Genomic DNA, 20104 nt, shown 5'->3' on the forward strand with positions numbered 1-20104 from the left:
AGACTTCAACGATCATCTTTTTTTCTTTACAAGCGTTGTAATTAACACGTGGTGGTACATTTGTGCTCTTTCCATACTTTTCTGCCAAAACATAGGAGCTTTTTGTGATTTACTCTACTTTCTACTCCGTCATTAATTCTCAACTAAGATCAAACAGTAACTGTGCCTCTTTCTTTAATTTCAGTGAATATTATAATTTCCTCTCCCCTCCTCCCCCTCACGCTGTCCAGGATGCAGTTGTGTGTCTTCTTTACTCGCATTTGATCCTACATTATAGACCACAGTATATTAGTCAGGCTCTGATGAATGCAACATGTAAAATTAAATAATTGTTTAGTCTTAATGTCAGGAACAAATAAATACCTGAAAAAAGTCTGCTCATCTATCTTTTCTAGGTAGAGTCCTAGCAGACTTTAGTAGACATCCTAAGTTATCCTCATTTTACCAGTTCAGTAATGCTGATAAAAAGATGAGAGCAGGTGGGAAGACCTGTTTTAGCAGCATTCCCTACATATTCTGCCTTAGATTGTGAAACTGGCACTGTAAAGACTACAGTACCACTGGTAAACACTTCAGAAGGAAAAACAACAGTGTATCATTTTCTTTTCCAATAACTTAGGATATTATCCACAAAAAACAATGTGAAGTCTGTATCCTAGTGCCCAAGTTAATAAGCAATTCATCCCTCCTTGGTGATGACAGTGGAAACCTGTAAACAGGATCCCAAATAGTACACTTAGGACTCATCCTGGTAAGTACCTATTGGTTACTTTATCTATAGGACTGCATTATCTCTTATATTTCAAACTTTCCCACCTGCTTCTGATGGGCTGGATATGATTTGCCTGGTATTTTTCATGTTGGTATTCCAGTTGGGTGATTTTACAATCTGACCACATTTCACAGCCTTGCTACCTTGTTTCTGGCTCTGTTTTGGTCTCATCTAATTGAGTTGCCTTAAAAGCACAGCGGCAAACCAAATCTTTGTCCAACAGCTGCTTTTCTCTTCCTTGGGGACAAAATCGAAAGCTGCCATGTTCAGGAAGTGGAATGCAGCAGTCTCAAACTTGTCTGAAAATGGAGCCTGAGGCTGACATCTCTTTCAGTGTCTTATATTCAAGAAGGCACCTCGAGGTTCTTTAATCTGTTTTTTCCTGTCATTATTTTTTCTTTTGTTTCTTTTGCTATTGATTTAACCTACAACTGCCATACAATAAACACCACATTAACCAGTTCACTGCATAATATTTAAGAAATGGTATGTAATGCCCATATATCTGCTTTGCATGTAACCTTTGTTAATTTTCAGCATGTTTTCCAGTCTTTAATACCAAACGTTAAGTATCTGGTATAAATAATCTTAGCCCAGCGCACCACCTTGGGTTCCGGATTCTACAAAATGGTTAATCATAATACAGTCTGTTTACTCTCTATATGTGCTGAGGTGATATGATGTAGCTTTCACTTTCTGCTGATGTGTTCACTAGGATACAATGATGTAAATGAGTAGCCACGGCTGTGATAAGAATGTCAATGCAATACTGGGAACTTCTACGTATGCAGGACACAATAGTGGAGAAGAGGCTGTGCAGATCCCTGTATCACCTGTGTAAATATTATTCTGAACTTTAAAAAGTCCCCCAAAACCTCACATTTCAAACTTCACAGAATCTCAGAACTGTTGAGGTCGGAAAGGATCTCTGGAAAAGGTCTAGTCAACCACCTCTGCTCAGTGTAGGGTCAAGTAGGGCAGCTTGCTTAGGGCCATGTCCTAAGCAAGGTATTCAAATATCACCAAGGATGGAGAGTCCATAACCTGTTTGGACCAGTGTTCAACCACCCTCACGGTAAAACAAAGCTCTTTCTTATGTTTAAAAGGAATTTCCTGTGTTTCAATTTGTGCCCACTACCTCTCATCCTTTCACTGAAAAGAGTCTGGCTTTGTCTTTGAAGCCAGAAAAGAATCCAGCTTCATCTTTGCTTATTATGGCAAAATATTAAAGCTCAGTATTTCATTAATGTTTCATATTACTTTCCTGAATATCCCTTTCTGAGGCTCGTTCTTGTACTGAGAGGTGTTTCTCAGCCAGGCATGTTTAAACTATTGTGTTTCATTGTAGACTACTTCAAAGTGCAATGTAGAAGTTTTCTTGCTTTAACAGATTACCTGTAAAAAATGTTTGCGGCTTTTAGGAAAAATGGGTTTTCACCGTGACGTGATTAGATTTAGAACCTGTGAAAGTCCTCAGTATTATTTAGATAAGTGTTATCTTTTGGTTTTGTTAGCTAAACTCTGAAAGAAATTAATTTTCCTAGACTTAGACTTTGATAAATATTTGTTTTAGCCTGTCATAGTGTTTTAGCCTGTTAAAGCCTGTTTTAGCCTGACCGTACAAAAGTTTCATACTCGATGATTCACCACTCTTCCCCCTTCCCCTTTTTTTGAAGGTACTTAAAAAAGCACAGTGATTTAATTACTAATTGTTTTCATGCTTTAAATAAATTATCAGCAGTCTAATCACTAAATGATCAAATTTAGCTGTAGAATCCAGTCCCTTAATCCTGCTAGCGCTGGATGTTCTTTAAACCTTAGGAAAGTATGGCAGAAGCATCTCCTTCCCATGCTCTTGAGAACTGAATCATGAGTGTGACTGAAGCAATGTTGGCAATTCGTTTGGATAATAATGAAGAGCATTCTTGCTGCCTCTTCCTGAACAGTTACATTTTCCATGTCATCTTCATCTTCCTCAGATGAATCAAGACCAATCGAGCCAATCAAAGGTGAAGGGTGGAAAAATGTTATAATGATCAGGTGTTCATTTTCATAGCTGAAGTACCTGAGATTTTTCTAAAGCAGCTATACATTTCCAAAAGTCGGCATCTCTTCCAGCTCATGGTCCTGTTTTCCACACCATCCGCTTCTGCCTGTCCATTTTCCACATCATATATACTGTCTCTGTGTGTATTTTTGAAATTGCTGTATGCATCGATTGTATTAATTCCTATGGGGAGGATTGGTTTGCTATCCGTTGGGTAGCTAAGTGCCTCTCACTTTTCAGGAACACGTCTTCAGCAAACCAGCTGTATTTCCTGTCTGTTAAGTTTGCAGGACTATTTGTTTATGCTTGTGTATGTTTGCAGGAATGAGAAAGAGGTGAATAATACACAGTAATTGTTATGTGTTATAAAATGTAGGAAGGAAAAGAAGAAACTATTAAAAATAAGTACTTAGGAAACAATAAAGAAGTGGAAATTATTATATTCATAGTCTGGGCATAGCTCATTATTTTGCTTGTGAGGACAAAGACAAGGTATCCTTTCATTTCGTATATAACATGCCAGGTAGGATAAATTTGAGGCTGCTTCCTGGCTTCTCAAAGAATCTTTGTCTCTCTCTTTTCCTTTTTTTAGTACTTCAGCTTTCTCTGTAACCTCCTGATTATATGGCAAGAAACCAGATTCACTTATCTCCTCTTCCTACAGAAACTGGGGATGGGATTTTTGAGATTTTTACTTCCTTTTCCTCGTATGAGTTACTCAAGTAGACCTTGCTTCTTTAGCTGGCTATATCTTTTCTAGACAACACAATAAAATTGTCATTGTTCTTGTCAATGATAAAGCTTCCTAGGGAGTTCTTGTCCCTGAGATCATACTGTTCCTTAGATGGTTTGCTGCATTTTATAGGTAAAAAAAAAAAAAAGTAAAAGTACAGCAATATTAGCATCCCTTAACTCAGGATAATATAATTGCATCAGATGACGTTTGGAAAATTATCTTTGTTGGAACAGGGTTTTGGAAATGAATAGTTACATTCAGAAGGCTTCTCCCCTCTGTATGCTCTGAGGAAGTAATTACTCTTTACTGTATACTATATTTTTCGGTTTGTCTTCTTAAACTCTCATTTTTCAGCAGTTATCATTAGCTCACTTTTTGTCATTCCGAGTCTTTTTTGGTAGGAAAAACATAAATGACTGGCATCCAAACTGCTTTGTACTATTTCAACTGTTAGCCATCCATGCCAACCTCTTCCTTCCTTTGTAACTTGCTAGTTGACCAAATTATTCTTCTGTTCTTCTTTTTTTAAGTGCCATTTCTATTTGTTAACACTTTCTCATATTAAATAAAGCCATAATCTTCCCAAAAGATTTGTTTCTTAAAAAAAAGATAGTAAAAACTTAAAAGGAAAAAATTCCATATGTTAGAAAAATATGGATAATTAACCCAAATTTTTGGCCAGAGTTCCAGACCAGTGAATAATTTCCGTGAGTCACTGGTCTAGTACTCTGGTGATGTGACTGGAGGACATATTAGAGAAACCACAATGAGAACTAGACTCTGCCTTGTTAAAGCTGTTGGGAATTTTTTTCAATGTATTTCCCCGTGAGTGAAATAAAATCCTTCATTTGTTACGCCTCCACCTCTCCTCAAAAAAAATACCACCACCTCCAAAAAAACCCAGTGAAGTTGCTGTGGGTCTAAGTACGTGTCTTTCATCACAGACACTTTTACATCTTAATTCTACCTCCTATTCTTGAATTCTATCATAAAGATTCTCTAACCTAGATGTTTCTTGTGACCAACCGAAACTCAGCCGACTGAAGTGATCCAAAGCTTTTCCCTCTGCAAGCTTCCTAAGTAGTGTGCCACTTCCCATCGTCATAAATCAGCTGGCAATCTTCAGCACCCTAGGCTATACCCTTCCTGAAATTTTAACTTTCCTCAACTTCCAGGAACTTCTCTTCTCTTGTATTCCTCTTATTCCTTCTATAAAGCTCTTTGAAGTTGATAATAGTTAGTATGCTAGTTTAATGATACATCCTTCTTCTGCTTGTCTTTTTTTATGCACCGTTTCTTTTCTTTTACTTAGATAATGCCACCTTTGGACCAGGAAGAAACAAAATTACCTCTTCTTGTTCTGTCTTTCTGAGCAGGGCACTTAACGGAGCACCATTTTGGCCTGTGGGCAGAGCTCCTCTGGGACAGCAGCAAAAGTTGTTTTGTTACTCCTAATTAAAGTGTGTGGAAACCAGAACTGAGGCCTAGGAGCTTTTATGCACTTATGCTAAAAGGTTCAACATAGCACAATCCACTACAGAGTGGCAAAAGATATTGCAGGAATCTTGGTTACTTAAATTCCTCTGTTGGTCTTGTGGAAAAGATTGCTTTTTCTTGCAAAACTTGACTTCTTTCTAAATCAAGCAATAAACTCCATGGTCATTTTTAAAGTATTTGTTTCTTGGTCAGAGCTCCCTTGGATAAAGCCATTGATAGAGGGAAAATCTTCATGTTGCGTCTGAGTCGTCTCTTCACTCACAAAACCAAAATAAGTAATTCTGTGACCAGCAGGACTTTCGAAGTGGACTTACTGTGGCCACAAGAGGGGTTTATCCTAATTAATGTTTGAAGATGCCTTACACCAAGGACACAAATTTGGATCTCTTATAAGGCCGTTAGTTACTAAAAGCTTTAACAACTCTACTCTCTGTCAAATCTATCTGAAATTGCTCCAGAAATATTGGATGACTTAAAAACTTTGAAGGGGGGGGGGGGGGGGAAGTGTAGGGATCGTAACATAAATGATATGATATGATCTTAGGAGCCTCGTTTTCTTAGGAAAAATAAATTAAAATCCTCTAAACCTAAACTATTTTTATTTCCTGCGGTCTGTAAAAATATATTTTCCCAGCTTTGCATAGATACAGTGTCTTGAGCTTGTGGAATTGTGTTGTCCCACATCATGCTGGTGTGGTCTGCCTGACCTTTGTTTCTTTGTTTATGCCAATCATTTACCTGCGTTCATGGAGTCTAGTAATAAATACCAAAGTTAAAGCTTCAAGTCAAATGAAAACTGTTGTTCTTTTAGTAAATTACCGTAACTATTATCACAACATGAAAACTGAAGAAGAGGAAGGTGAAGTGGCTTCTAATGGAGGAAATGTCAAATGACTTGAGGCTGCCAATATAGAATTGTTTAATTTTCTACCGTAATGGAAATTTCAAAGTAGAAATAAATGCACATTAAATCACATTAAACATAAAAGACATATTGTATTTGCATGATTTGCAGAAAACAAAACAAACTGACCACATCAAGTGTTAATATTGATCAAATAATTACATTTTAGTGGTTCCTAGACATCAGAATAACCTGTCTTTCAGGAAATATCTGCAACCTACACCTCATGCAAAATTAAATCAAAATCAGATTTTTAATATCTTTATTTTAATTATCCTAACTTCTAACACTTTTTCTAATTTTAATTAAATTTGAATAGGCCATATTTATTAATATAGTATTGCAGGTTTATTTTAAAATTAGACTAATTTATACTATTTTAGACTGATTGGTCTGAATTTTGTGACTGTCTCTTTTCCTTGATATTGTACGTTTTTATGAAAAAAATGTCCAGTTTTATTATGTATATAGTAGCTCTTTATATTTAACATAATTTGTATGCTTTCTTCAGAGAAAATTCAGTTATTATGATTTTAAATTAGCATGCTTTTGGATTGTACATATCAATACTGGTTTGTCTTCTTTTTATGGGGATGGAGGGCAGGGACTGTCAACACAAGGCCTTTGCCACCCAGAATATTGCTTTGGGCTTACCACCTCTGATAGTATTTTGAAAGTTAGGGGTTTTTTTCCTTACTTTTTCTGTGCTCCTTGCCATTAGCATAGAACAGGAGGAACAACAGTGGCCCCACAGTACATCATGTGGGTTCCATTTGTCCATACCCTTGCACCTTGCAGAAATACGTTTCTCTGGGGACGTACTGCGTTCAAGGCCACTGGAAGTCTAGGGCAACACACAGTAACTGCCTGAAGACTTTGACTTTCTGGGCTTCAAAAAGGCAAAAGCTAGGCCCTCACCAATTCACTTACAGTCCACGCTGCTGTCTCTTTCTTTCACTGGAAAGTACATCGGTTTGTGAAACTTCCTCATCCACCAACTTTCCCTTTTTACCTTCTAATTTCTTTCAACTTTGGCAGTTGAATGTTGGAGGAGATTGGCATTTCTACAAATACTTGCTTCGGAAAGATATTGGTGATCTGATAATTTAAGCCAGTATCTTGTATCTTCTGTAGAGTTAAAATATTTTAAATCTTGAATATATACTTTTTACTTTTCTGCAGATCCAGTCTTGCTTATGGAAATGTTGAAGATCTGAGATCAATGAAAAAACATTTTTGCATGCAAAAAAGGATAATTTTGATTTATCTGTTTTAAAATCATCAAGTGTGGCACCTGATGACTCATCTACAAGATTTCTTCACTGACGTCTGAAGAACAAAGTGCTTTTCACCCTGTACTTCTGTAGCACTATGACTAACTGTAAAGGCAGATCTACCATCTCCAAAACAAATAGCAAAGTTCATGACAGAGAAGGTTTTGTAAACTGGACCATAAATCTTAATACAATTCAGTCCGATAAATTTTTGAGACTGCTTTTGAGTATGGTTCCTGTTGTTTACCAAATAAACCAGGACGAAAGACACAAAAAAGTGAATGGTGTCTGGCAAGATGGACTACAACAGGCAGGACACAATTTTAATGTTAGGTCTGAACAACACACAGAGTACCATCACTTCTCAGAACCAAGTTTTCATGGTAGTAATGGACACAGCCCATCTAGCTGTAGCCCTAGATATGATGATTTTACCAGTTATAATTATTGTGATGGAATGGACACTTCAGAAACAGATGCCATGTTGCAGGAAGACAACCTGTCTAGTGACAGTAATGAAGATATCATTGTGGAAGGGAGTAGAAAACAACCAAAAGAGTCTAGTAGTATTATGGCATTACAGATACTTGTACCTTTTTTGCTAGCAGGATTTGGAACAGTTTCTGCTGGCATGGTTTTGGATATTGTACAGGTTGGTATTTGCTTTGGAATATTTTTTTTTTAACAGCTAGTCTGTGGGTTTTATAATTCTAATGTGTGATATCGCAGATGTTTACAATATTGAGAAGTAATTAGGTCTGTGTACGGTTCTGCTACCATGAACTCCTTTTCCCCAAACCTTATCTTAAATGGTTCCAGTGTTTAATTTTGAGTCATTCGAGTCTTGGTAAGTGTTGTTGCTTAGCCACAGTAAGCAGGTGAATAAAACTGTTATCTTCTGCTTTAACTAAGGATAGAAATATAGTAATGATGCAAAATTCTGTTGACACTAGTAAATGTATATGTAGTCAAGTGGAAGTTGTAATTAACTGTGATGCCACAATACATAGGAGTTTAAAAAGATTAGAGAATTTATTGCATTATCTCATCTTTTTTGTGCTTCGAGTCTATATAATTTCTGAAATACTGTGTAGATTTGGTCCCTGATAATGCATATGGTATATGAAAATGTGCAGTACATTCATATTTATGTGAAGTTCATATGAAGTGTTTGAGAGCTTTTTTGAATATTCAGGTGTATGTAAGTGACTTTTTAATATAACATTAGGTATATAGAACACTCGGAATTACAAACATGAGTGGTGTGAACAGGGCTGCAAAGTCATGTCTACCTTGAAATATAATTGTAGTAGGTCCAGAGAAGCCAAATTATTTTGGTTTGTGGTTGCAGATTTAACTGATGATAGTTATTCAGGGTTAAGATAAAATAGAACTTTCTCTGAATTTTAAGATTTAAGTTTAATAATATTTTTAAAACCTCTTTTAGAGTATTATATCACTAAGACCCTACTGATATGGAATATTTTTAGGACTGGCTTCTAGCTTAACACGGTTGTAGATGTCAGCAGCATTTCAGTGGAGTTAAAAGTAACAGTTGCCTATGAAATAATTCTTTGTGCAGTGATATTTGAAGAAAATTCTGGAGAAAGTAATGATTAAGAAAGTTTTATTGAACTAGCCTATTTTCTTGCCTTCTCTTTGTATTTTGAAGGCTATATTTACTTTTTTTTCCTACCTAATTTCTGTTTTTTAAAAAACAAAATTTCTTATAAATACAAACCTTATGGATTCTCTCTTCCTGTATGAGTAGATTCACAACAAATTATTCAAAAAATATCAAATAACCACAGTATTCAAACTGAAAGACAGTAGAGAAATTAATCTGCTTTTTCTTTTGTTTTGTTTTGTTTCATTCAGCTTTAGGGCTTTCTTTAGCTACACTTAAAGAGTTTACAAAGTTATTTTAAAGAGGAGTAAGAAGGGACCATCTTTGTCACTGAGAATCTTGAGAGAGTAAAGGAAGCTTGGACTTCAATCAATTGCAATGAAAAGACACTTTTATACATCAAGAAAAGGAAAATAAAAATTGACATGCAAAATTTACTGCTTTCTTGCACTGTTTTACATCAATCTTGTGCTTTGTTCATTTACATCTTACCAATTTATTCTTTGTACAGATGCTTTGTTTGTATTCTGTTAATATATAATTTACTTCATGATACAGCATAATGATCAGCCAAAAGAGGCAGTTGTGCCTACTGCCACTAATGGCTTCCAATCCAATGTTTCACCTTGCCTTCCTTCCCTTAAGGGAATGTAAGTGTTTGCGTAGCTGTTTTTTGAGTTGGATTGAGATATATCTTGATTTTTCCTTCTGTATTACTTTTAATCTTTATTGGTTTCCCAGTCCAGCTCACCATGTATGAGAGAGATGTGATACAAATACAAAAATAAATAGCTAGTGTCAGTACTAACTTTTTTCACCTTAAACTAAGCATTAAACTGTGATGTCAGAAGGATATTGAAATGTGACACAACATGTTTTAAAAATGAAAATTTGAAGACAACAAAGCATTCTAAGCTTGGTTTTTTACAAACCATTTCATGTCTATTCTTCCCCAGTAGTAAATACATATGTAACTTCACATATAGGAAATTCTCAGATCTTGTTTACATTTGAGAATTGAATGATTTTTTAAATGAAATTAATAATTTAAATCATTGCAAATCCCTGAATGCAAAGACAATTTACAGTTTTGTTAGTTCAGTTTAGTTAAAGTTGATGATTACAAATTAGACACACGGATTGACAGACATATAAAGTAGCACAGCATTTCTGTGCTGATAACTCAGCACACACAAAAAATTACAGGAGAGTTTGTCTTTGCTTTATAAAATCTGGGTTTTGGAAAACTGTGCTCTTCTAAATTTCACGCTTAGAAGTAAAAGAATTATGAGAAGCTTTTTTCACCTACAGGTTCTGTCCATTTGACAACTAATTCCTTGCTGTTTTTATGTGAGGTTTCTACACAGCTGGAAGGGAAATGATGAAAACATTATTGTAAATTAAGAGCAGAATTCAAGAGCAGTCATAGCACCTGGTACTATTTTAAAGTCATAAACCCTCCCTTCAAATTAATGACATATTTTTTTAACTAGGTTTGTGTTAAGGCCAAGTCTTGTATCTCTTACTTTTGGTATTCTGATCTTTGAAGTAGTAATATGCAGTCATAAATCTGTTTTATCTAGATAGATAACAGTTCTGGCTTTAGACTTTTAGGTCTAATATAAAAATATTGATTTTTTTTTTCGAGGCTTAATTTATGAGTTACAGAATTTTTTTAATACTTTGCAGATGGTCTAAAAAGAATTTTTCAATTGAATTTTTCCCACTATATCCTTTAAATAGCACTGGGATGTGTTCAAGAATGTTACTGAAGTTTTTATCTTGGTTCCTGCACTTCTTGGTCTCAAAGGAAATTTGGAAATGACCTTGGCATCCCGGCTGTCAACTGCTGTGAGTAACTTTCTCTTCCCCTTCCCTCTTCAGATACATGTTGTAAATACTTCAAAAGGAAAACAAATCTTTGGAACACAAGTTTTATGTTTATGGCTTAATCTGGCTGTTATGGGGGCTCTTTAAATATGTTATTAAATCAAAGTTAAAGAGGCGACCCTCTTCTAATCTCCACACATCAAAACTTTACTTCTTTGGTCTCTTCTGCATCATCATTCAGAACAGATAAAGCAGATTTTTGAGATTTGCATGGATATTCTGTAAGGTTGACAGATCTCTTTGACCTTGATGGGGTTTGAATAGGCTAACAAAATGTGTACCTTTTGAACACATTTTTCTAAAGACCATTTGTGTGGCACCAAAATGAAGCATTGCTCCCATTGATACTCCAGACCTTTGTTGATCAAACTGTAAGAAACTCTTTTGTAGCTTTCAGGCTAAATAATTTTATTCCTTTTTTTTGTTGTTGTTGTTGTTGTGGTGGGGTTTTTTGGGTGTGCTTATTTTTTGTATGTGTCAACACTATAACATAGCATAACTAGGTTTTCTCTATGTCTTCTTTCTTATGTCATAGTTTGAAAATATTTGTCATAGTTCTTTTCTACATCTCAGGAGATGTTCCATCTCTTCATTGTTTTAGCCTAAGCAAGCCAGATTACCTTACCATATAGCTTTTCTCTGTGTGTGGATAACTATCGTGAACAGAATGTTCTAATAACATGACTAAACTATTTCTGGTACCTGAACTAGGTATCTCTGTATGACACTGCCTTATGCAATGTTTCTCCTTTGTAAGATAATTTTTCCATTCTCCAGCAAGGCCCCCGTCTCTCTGTCTGTTCCTGCTTGAATGAATCTTTCTAGAAAATGTTTCGTCAAATGTGTATATAACTCCAGATGAGACCTCACTATGGCTTTGTAGAATAGCACTTCCTTATTTCTCTCGAAAATTGCTCTTGAAACTTTCTAAGTTTATATATGCTTATTTTCCTAGCAGAGTCGGATTTAGACCTTACAGTCACTTTGTGATCAATGACTGTGTCCTAGTATTTCTCCTTTCGTATTATTTCCAGCTGCCACTCCCATCTTCTGGCAGAAATATTATTAGTCCATAAGTGCATGACCTTGCATTTCTACTGTTGAATTTAATCTGTTTTTGTTGCTGTAATCCTCAAGGTCATCCAGTTTTTGTATGATATTACAATGCTTTATATTGACAAGGTCTCCCAGCTTTTTGTCATTAATAAATTTCATTGCCACATTGTATTGAGTTATTGCCCAAATGCACACCGTGATGGACATAGCCTTAGCAGTCCTATGAAGGTTTGCTTGTGTCATGCCCATTAGAGAAATTGATTACTTTTGCCCCATATCCATTGTTTCATATATAAGAATTGACATGGTTTGTTGTATCTTTTTCAGTGGCAGCCTTAGCTATTCAGTCTTGTATTCTGGTTGATTTTAATGGTCTTACGTTTCTGAGCATTCTTACTGTTTCTTAACAATATTTTGTGTTTAAGCCTTACTGCCTTTACTGTTAGGCATGAATACTTTTGTCTTTTACCTTTTTCTTTTTTTTTTGTGTTGACCTTAATTTGTTCCTGACTGGTACAGTTCGTGGCCTGAGGATTGACAGTGCTTGTATTGCATAGTGACAGATACACCAAGTCCAAGATCTACCAGTTCCTTACTGAAGGCTTAAAAAAGAGGGTCAGAATCAGCTCCACCACTTCTGCATCACTTAATGGGATCTTTAATTCTTTGTCTCAGTTGAGCTTATGACCTTTGACAGATCACAACTCCAGAACTTCTCCTCTGGTCCAGTCAGTGGCTGATTTGCCCATCCTCACCAATGCCATCTCATTTGTGAATCTCGCAGCTCTCAGGGGACATTTGGAGAAGGGTCATGCAGACCCTTTTTTTGCACTGGGAATCCTGACCTCAGTTGATATTATCCATCAACCGTTACCAAAAGTCAAGGAGTTGATCTCCCTCTCTCACACACAGATAAAGGATACTGGAGTTTCCACAACACTGGCTGCATGTTCAGTGGTTAACTAAAGCTGGCATCATGAGGTTCAGGCCACTCCTCTCAGCCCAAAATGGCATTCTTAAGAGTATCCCAGTAACTGTGTGATAACATGATCTGTAGATGTCTTGAACATGATTTTTCAGAGCCAGTTTGGCCATTTGAAGTCCAGGCTCCTACAAAGACTCAAACAGCCCATTCTGAGGAGGCTTAGTTTGAGGAGTGTTACCAGTGCCACTTACCACTGTCATTAAGTCTCACCAAGACATAAATCAGCTGATGCTTCAGAGGTTTTTACTCAGGCATGCCATGAATGCCATGTATGTCTGTCTTGGCCAAATCAGGTCAGTCAGCTCTGTTCACCTCCTTCCACCATGAAGGTTAATTAACTGGCTAAGAAGAAGTCAGTGAAGTATACATTTCTTCAGACAGTGCTATGTGGCATGCAGGACTTCCAATTTCTTTGGCATTGCCCAATGTCACGGTCACAGCACCACTGGCACCGAGCTATTTCCCAGCTTTAAATTAACAGACTTATGGGGGGTTTTTTTGTTTGTTTTCTCATGCCTCTGATTTCCTTGTACGACCTGTTTTCTTCAAGAATCATGGCAGACCCTGGACTAAGTTACACAGGTGATTGAAATACTTTCAGGAATTTCCTCAGTCATATTGTGAGTTCATTTGGCATCCTTCACAGGGAGCAGGTAGAGGCTTGTTGTGGTTTGGTGAACATTCCCTCTTTTGCCAGTGATGGCCCTAATTTGTTCTAGCTGGTGAAGAGCTCATCAGGAAATGTAGAGTGGGTTGCGCATGTGCACAACACAGTGGAGATTTAAGAGAACAATACTGTACAAAATAAGAACAGTATAGATCATTCATTATCAGCATAATGCTAGGAAGATTATATTTAGTTTTTATATGTGAAATACCAGAAAAAATGGCTTTTATCTTGCAAAGAACCTTCCCCCTTTCTCTTATGTGTCTTTTTTCATGCTCAACATCAGTTGCAATGTGCACAGCTCTGGTGGATAGCCAGCCACATCCCCCAGAGTGCTACTGCAAAGGCAAACAAATACACAAGAACTCAGTAAATGTTTCTAATTGTTAGTTAAAAAAAACCAAACCAAAAAACTGTGGAAACCTGTTATATGTAACATGTAACTTCTTACAGGTGACAACTTATGCTTAGTTGCCAGATACGAATTTAAACTCCAGGACAGTTGCCTTGATTGCTCTGCTTCCCCCAGGTTTTAGAAACAGGTGCTGTGTCACATTGTATCATTCCTTACTGGAGAGTTTAATCAAAAAGCTACTGGACCTGTAATTTCTGTGCCAGTTCTCTCAGACCTCTGTGAAAGAGGTTATTCTGACCTTTGTACTCTTCACATTGATTTCATTGACCCCCTACTCTCTTTAGCTGTCCAATCTTTGGTCCTGTCATCCTCATCCTAGGTGAAAACTGAAGGAGTATATTAATTCAGGGCATATCTAAACAGTTATTTGGAGGCAGTTGTATGATTAATCTTCCTTTCTCTGACCTAAATTTGCACTAGCTGGCTCCCCACCAGATACTGTCTTTACAGTAAATGCAAGACTGTGCCCCTGTGAATAGCTTTTACCTTTGAGGAGGAAATTTCTAGCATGAGTTCAGCACTGGAGCTAATTTGTACCCTTCTTGCTCCATTAGCTTATAATTGCATCTGAATTTGTAGACATGTCTGTGCTGTTGGGGCTGTAAACTAATCATCTTTACTCCATTGTAATTATGTAGTCAGCCAAAAAGTAATGTCTTGTTAGCAAGTTTCTGTTATCCATAATACATCTGGTTTCAAGTTTTGCCTGATCACCTTCGTTCATCTTGTTGCCCAAATTCCTACTTTAGCTGCTTGTTACTGGTCACTCACAATTTCCCATCCACTTTAGAATCAGTCATTTCACTAAATCTGTCTCAAGACTGTGTTTTTAATCTACCTCAGGGCATAGGTTGTACTTCTCTTTGATGTTAGTGTTAATGTAAACTGTTCTCCCTCCCCCCACTGCTGTGCTGGCGTAACTGTGTGAGGTGTACTTAGGTCAACTGCCCATTCACGCACAATATTTATATTGCGTGTTTTGTATTCTTCAGCTTTGTTCTGTAGTTTGAGTCACTCTCATTGTCTCGGTTCACACTGTTGCCTTTTATCCGTATTCCTTTTTCTTTTTTTTTAAGAGGAAGTAAAAAAAAAAACCAACCAAACACCAAAACACCACTCATCCAGGCATCCCTGTAAATTTATGCAGACTCTTGTTTTGACTGTGTGTTATCAGGATCTAGGCATTAGCAATATGACTTTACAAACTTTTTGTTAGGTCCATCTATTCCACAGTATCACAATGAACTTGACCTTACTTTATGGGAATCTGCAGTTGAAAGGAGTCATCCTGCTCTTTTTCTCCCTTCCAAACCCTAAGAGCATTTGTGCATGGTTACATGGTTGCATGTGATGGATCAGATCATTTTGTAGAAGATAACCCCTTTTTGCTCCCTGAAAAAAAGCATTTTCCATCAAACCAGCAAGCAAATTTATGTTGCCATGAACTCACTTATGGAGTTGGTAGATCTGGTTCAAGAAAGAAAACATGAATGTGTAGCTGATAGTAGGGGAGAGAAGAACTATGTCATGTGGCAGCAGCTCACTTTTAGGCTGATTTAAGCATTTTGCAAGATTACTGTTTTAACAGGAATTTTTTTGATACTTTTCAAAAACTTGTTCAAAGGAGAAAAAGAGTGAAGCTCTCCATAGCCTGCCATTTCATTCATTTAGCATGTATATTTAAGAAGGATGCAAAGGAGATTCTTATCTGCACTTCCTTAAATATTGCTGTAATATTTAAATTTAATGCATGTATTTGTGGAGCTTTGACTGTATTTTGCACACTGTAAAATATTTATAGTGTAGATTGAGATAAAGTGTCTTATTATATTTCTAAGTTTTTAAGTTAGCTTTTCTTTTAATGCTTTGTTCCTCACAAATCACTACTATCACAAAATGGGACAAAGGAATGGAAGTAAAACCAACTGGAAAGAAATTATCAAAAGAGGAAAAAAAATGCATTAAGACTTCCTATGTTTTGAGAAGTATGTTATCTTATAAATTAGTATTCTATGGGAAAACCACTAAAATTTATGCTCAACATGTAAAAAATTGTTCAGTTATTTTAAGGAAGTTATTTTAAAGGAAGTTATTTTAAATATAGTCATATTGCAGTGGTATGTACTGTTCTTCAGATCTTGTCCTCTAACTCAAAAAAATAAGTAGGAAATACATTACAAAAGAGTATGTATGTACTTTTTCATTTCTTAGAATAATATATTTGCTGTCTTTCCAGCTACTACCTTAGGACTGGACTTATATAATTTACAGCATCATAAGTCTCTAGCTGTATTGTATAAATGAAAAGTTAGAATACTAAACAGTATTAGATGTGGTTTCTGATCTTCTGTAAGCACTTGCAGTTTCTTTATGCAGGTAGTTTCATTGCAGTCAATTAACACACTTGCATGACAGTGTGTGTGTCCACACACATGTATCTACACATTTTTCTATTGGCTCATAGAATTTAAGGGTCATAGAAACAAGTTCAGTCTAAAGTGACTGAACACTGGTAAGTTTCCCTTCCAGCTACTGATCTAATCACTGGTGGTGCTTGGACATTCCTGGAATGTAAGGTGGCTAGTATATCTTGCACAGTAAGCTAATGTTAAACAAGTTACTATGTAAAACTGCATCAAGTTTAGCTACTTTTGGATAGATACTGTAAGTACAATTTAAAATCAACAGCAATACTTGACTTGAAAAAAGTATAACTTTCAAAATGTCTCTTTTTTGTATGAGTTGAATTATTTGTGGGTTTCTGCCTTGTTAGTGCATTTTCAAGTAATACGATTTTAAACCCAAATGTCTGAAATTCTTTTGTAATTTTGGCAGGTAAATATTGGAAAAATGGATTCTCCCATTGAGAAATGGAACCTAATAATTGGCAATTTGGCCTTAAAACAGGTAAATATAATGGATTTATTTGATTAACTCTTGTAAATGAGCAAAGTTATTGAAAAAGTCCACCACAAACATTGGTAAGTATGGAGATGGACAGTGTTAATGGGAAATTAGCTCTACTACACTGGCTCATGCTTAACATACAATGTTTGCATGACTGATTTTTTTTGAACAGTGTAGTTCTTCTCTAAAACAATATGAGCTTGTATTTATCAGAAGAAGAGGTAAAGAATTCTTAATGACCGTACTAAGGGTATTTCCTTTTTAATTTTTTCTGAGAGAGGATCTGAGGATGATTAGAGAAAAATTTCAGGTTTGGCAAAACCTTTTAAATTTGACCTCTCAAATGTTTTCAGTACTGTATTTGCATTGGATTCAATGTTAAAAGGAAGTATGTGATGGAGCTTTTGGACAATAAACAATATTTTAAATAGCTGGGTCATTTGAGGAATGTTTGTTCTCTAAAGCAACTATTCTATTTCATGTTCATATGTTATAATACAACATGCTCAAAAAATAGATGAAATGTTAATACTGTGACTTCACCGTTTTAAGTGCCCTTAGGAGCCTCTTTAGGCATTTCAGTTTTGGCTCCTGGTAAATCCTCAGCTCTTTTCCCTGATTTTACTTTTGTTATTCTTGAGTCTCTGAAATACTGGTAAAGCCTGTTCTGCTGGCATAAGATTTTTCTTCTTGATCATCCAAGGTTATGAGCATCTCTACAAAATGGATGAACATGCTCCCTTTACACCTTGCAAATAAATGTAGATAGGAGAAAAGAATAACAGAAAATGATTCTGTAGTCCTCATAAGTCTATCAATTATTTTAAGAATTGTTCACCATCTTTTTCTTTTCCAGGTTCAGGCAACAGTAGTTGGTTTTCTGGCAGCAGTAGCAGCAGTTATATTGGGCTGGATTCCAGAGGGCAAATACCGCTTTGATCATTCAATCCTTCTGTGTTCTAGCAGCGTAGCAACTGCCTTCATAGCTTCTCTTTTACAAGGTAGAAGGAGTATATATGTTACTTTTTACAGTTATTTAGTTTTCTGTGGATGCTGAATGTATATTATGTTGCTATTCCTTAAAAATTTAAAGCCAGAAAGGTATAATACGTCTGAAACACAGCTGAGGATAGGATACCCTTTTGCAATTTCCATACAGGCCTGCATATTGCATTCCTCTCCTGTCATATTCTTTGAAAAGGTTTGATTTGCATGACCTCCTGAGCATATCTAAAACAAAAAGTATGCGGTTTAGGTACTACCTAATATGATGGAGAACTTTTTTCCCCTGCTTTCTATATTCATTAATGTACAAAATATATTCTTAGTACTAAACAGGTAGAACTTATTTTTAATTGAGCTCAAGTAAGCCTGGAGTTTAGCTCAGCTCAATCCAAACTCCCTTGTTGTCCACGCCGCTTATATGTTAGTTTGTTCTCTGCTTTGTATCTGAAGTGAACAAACTGGCTTGTTACGTGAAGGATTTGGGCCAAGTTCAAGTCCCCCTCTACAAGCAGTGCCAATGTCTGTCTGGACCCATATGGCGTGATGAATTTAATCTTCTCTTCCCAATTGTCAGGAAACATTTAACCATAAAAGACGGTACTTAATGGACATGAGGGGAGGAAAAAAGTACATCTGCTTGTGACGTATGCTTAATGGAAATACATAGTCAGTAGTCTTAATAATAGTAAGTCAAGTAAAATGTTTAACTTCCTTTTTTTACTGATTTGATATGCTTACTTATGTGAAAATGACAAAATTGTTAAAGATTTGCATGGAATCAAGAGCACACACTTTTTTTAGTTACTACAAAGCCATTGAGTTTGATCAATGCTAGAATTAAGAACGGCAAGAGAACTGGGGAATATGAGTGCATTTTTTCCACTTTTTATATATAATTAGGACATGAAGAGAAACTTTTGTTGTTATCTGGTGATGAGCCAGTACAGGAAATTACATTCTAAGCTTCATTCTCCTACATGTGAAACAGGTGCTTTTGAAATATTGTGATCCTACAGGATCATTTCAGTTCTTTCTTTTGAGAATTTCATGGAGTGTAACTCTTTAGGCAGTTTCTCTGAAAGTGAACTTCTAATGTAGCCTACAATACATAATATTGCTAAAATACATGAAAATTATAATACCAATTTTTCAAAAATTCTTTAAAATAACATAAAAGATAGTATACACAGTTCAAGCTCTCATGTATATTATATGATGAGAGGGAAATTACTCAGGTTATGCCAAAGACAACTGTTACTAACAATGTGGATTTTATTTTTAGTAGCCACTTGCATTCTGCAGGGAAATGCCTCTTAAAAAGTTAGTGTTGCTGTTTATAGAAAAAAAAGAGAAACCAGAATCCCTAATTTAAAATTTTTTAACTGTGTAGCGAGTAACATTTTTATATGTTGTCTTGTTTTAATTTATGATGTAGCTTCTTGATGTTTGGTGGTAAGTCCATGACTAGAAATCTTGCACAATATCAGATGTCAAAGTATTTAATCTTATGTTGTTTTCAGCCTAGTGTAATTTAAATTTCAGTCAGCTAAAGTTAATAGGGTTTAGAAATAATACACTGCATATTTTTTTCTTCACGAAATGGCTGATTTACAATTTCAATAGTGCTAATTCTAATCATAAGCAAAACAGTTCATTGCACAGACGGTTCTTGATGGGTTTTTGTGTGTGTGTGCTTACTGTATTTTTTTAATACATAACCTCATTTTTAAAAATGGCTACAACTTAAAAATACAGACATTAGTCAGGTGGGAAGAACAATCACGCTGGGACAAAAGCACTAACTTCGTATTTATCAAGTTTGGAATTGCCATTATCTTGGAATTTTCTGTGGAGTTACAACAGTACATATGGTTACTGTCCCGTCTTCTTTTGAATCTAGGTATAATAATGGTTGGAGTTATTGTTGGATCAAAGAAGACTGGTATTAATCCTGACAATGTTGCCACTCCTATAGCAGCAAGTTTTGGAGATCTTATCACTCTTGCTATACTAGCATGGATAAGTCAGGGTCTTTATACTTGCCTTGGTAAGTAAGTTTCTAAGTGTATATGTCTCCCTAGGAACCTCTTTTGGGTTAGGAGGGTGGGGAGAAGGCAGGGAGGGAGAGGTTTAGAAAACCTTTTAGTTTGATTGACTTTTTTGTCAACATTTTATACCGTTGAATGATAAATCTTGCGTTGCAACATTATGCCATCATTGCCTTTTTTTTTTTTTTCTTTTTTTCGGATGGTAGAAGTCACTAACCACAATCTTGGAACAATCTACTAATATCTGAAAGACTCTCACAGTATCACAGTCAAT

At 35.9% G+C, this 20104-nt stretch overlaps 1 protein-coding gene across 2 annotated transcripts in view; it reads left to right on the forward strand.

Annotated features, from left to right (window-relative positions):
• SLC41A2 (solute carrier family 41 member 2) overlaps window positions 1–20104 on the forward strand; it is a 58230-nt gene that overhangs the window by 967 nt on the left and 37159 nt on the right. For both annotated transcript variants that reach the window (XM_075502352.1, XM_075502361.1), the window contains exons 2-6: window positions 7139–7882; window positions 10601–10708; window positions 16706–16777; window positions 17634–17778; window positions 19683–19829. In XM_075502352.1, the coding sequence (XP_075358467.1) occupies window positions 7328–7882; window positions 10601–10708; window positions 16706–16777; window positions 17634–17778; window positions 19683–19829 (1027 nt within the window). In that variant the 5' untranslated portion in view covers window positions 7139–7327. The remainder of the gene's footprint in view (window positions 1–7138; window positions 7883–10600; window positions 10709–16705; window positions 16778–17633; window positions 17779–19682; window positions 19830–20104) is intronic.

This window comes from Mycteria americana, chromosome 1 (assembly GCF_035582795.1).
Source record: "Mycteria americana isolate JAX WOST 10 ecotype Jacksonville Zoo and Gardens chromosome 1, USCA_MyAme_1.0, whole genome shotgun sequence".
In the NCBI taxonomy this organism is placed as follows: domain Eukaryota; kingdom Metazoa; phylum Chordata; class Aves; order Ciconiiformes; family Ciconiidae; genus Mycteria; species Mycteria americana.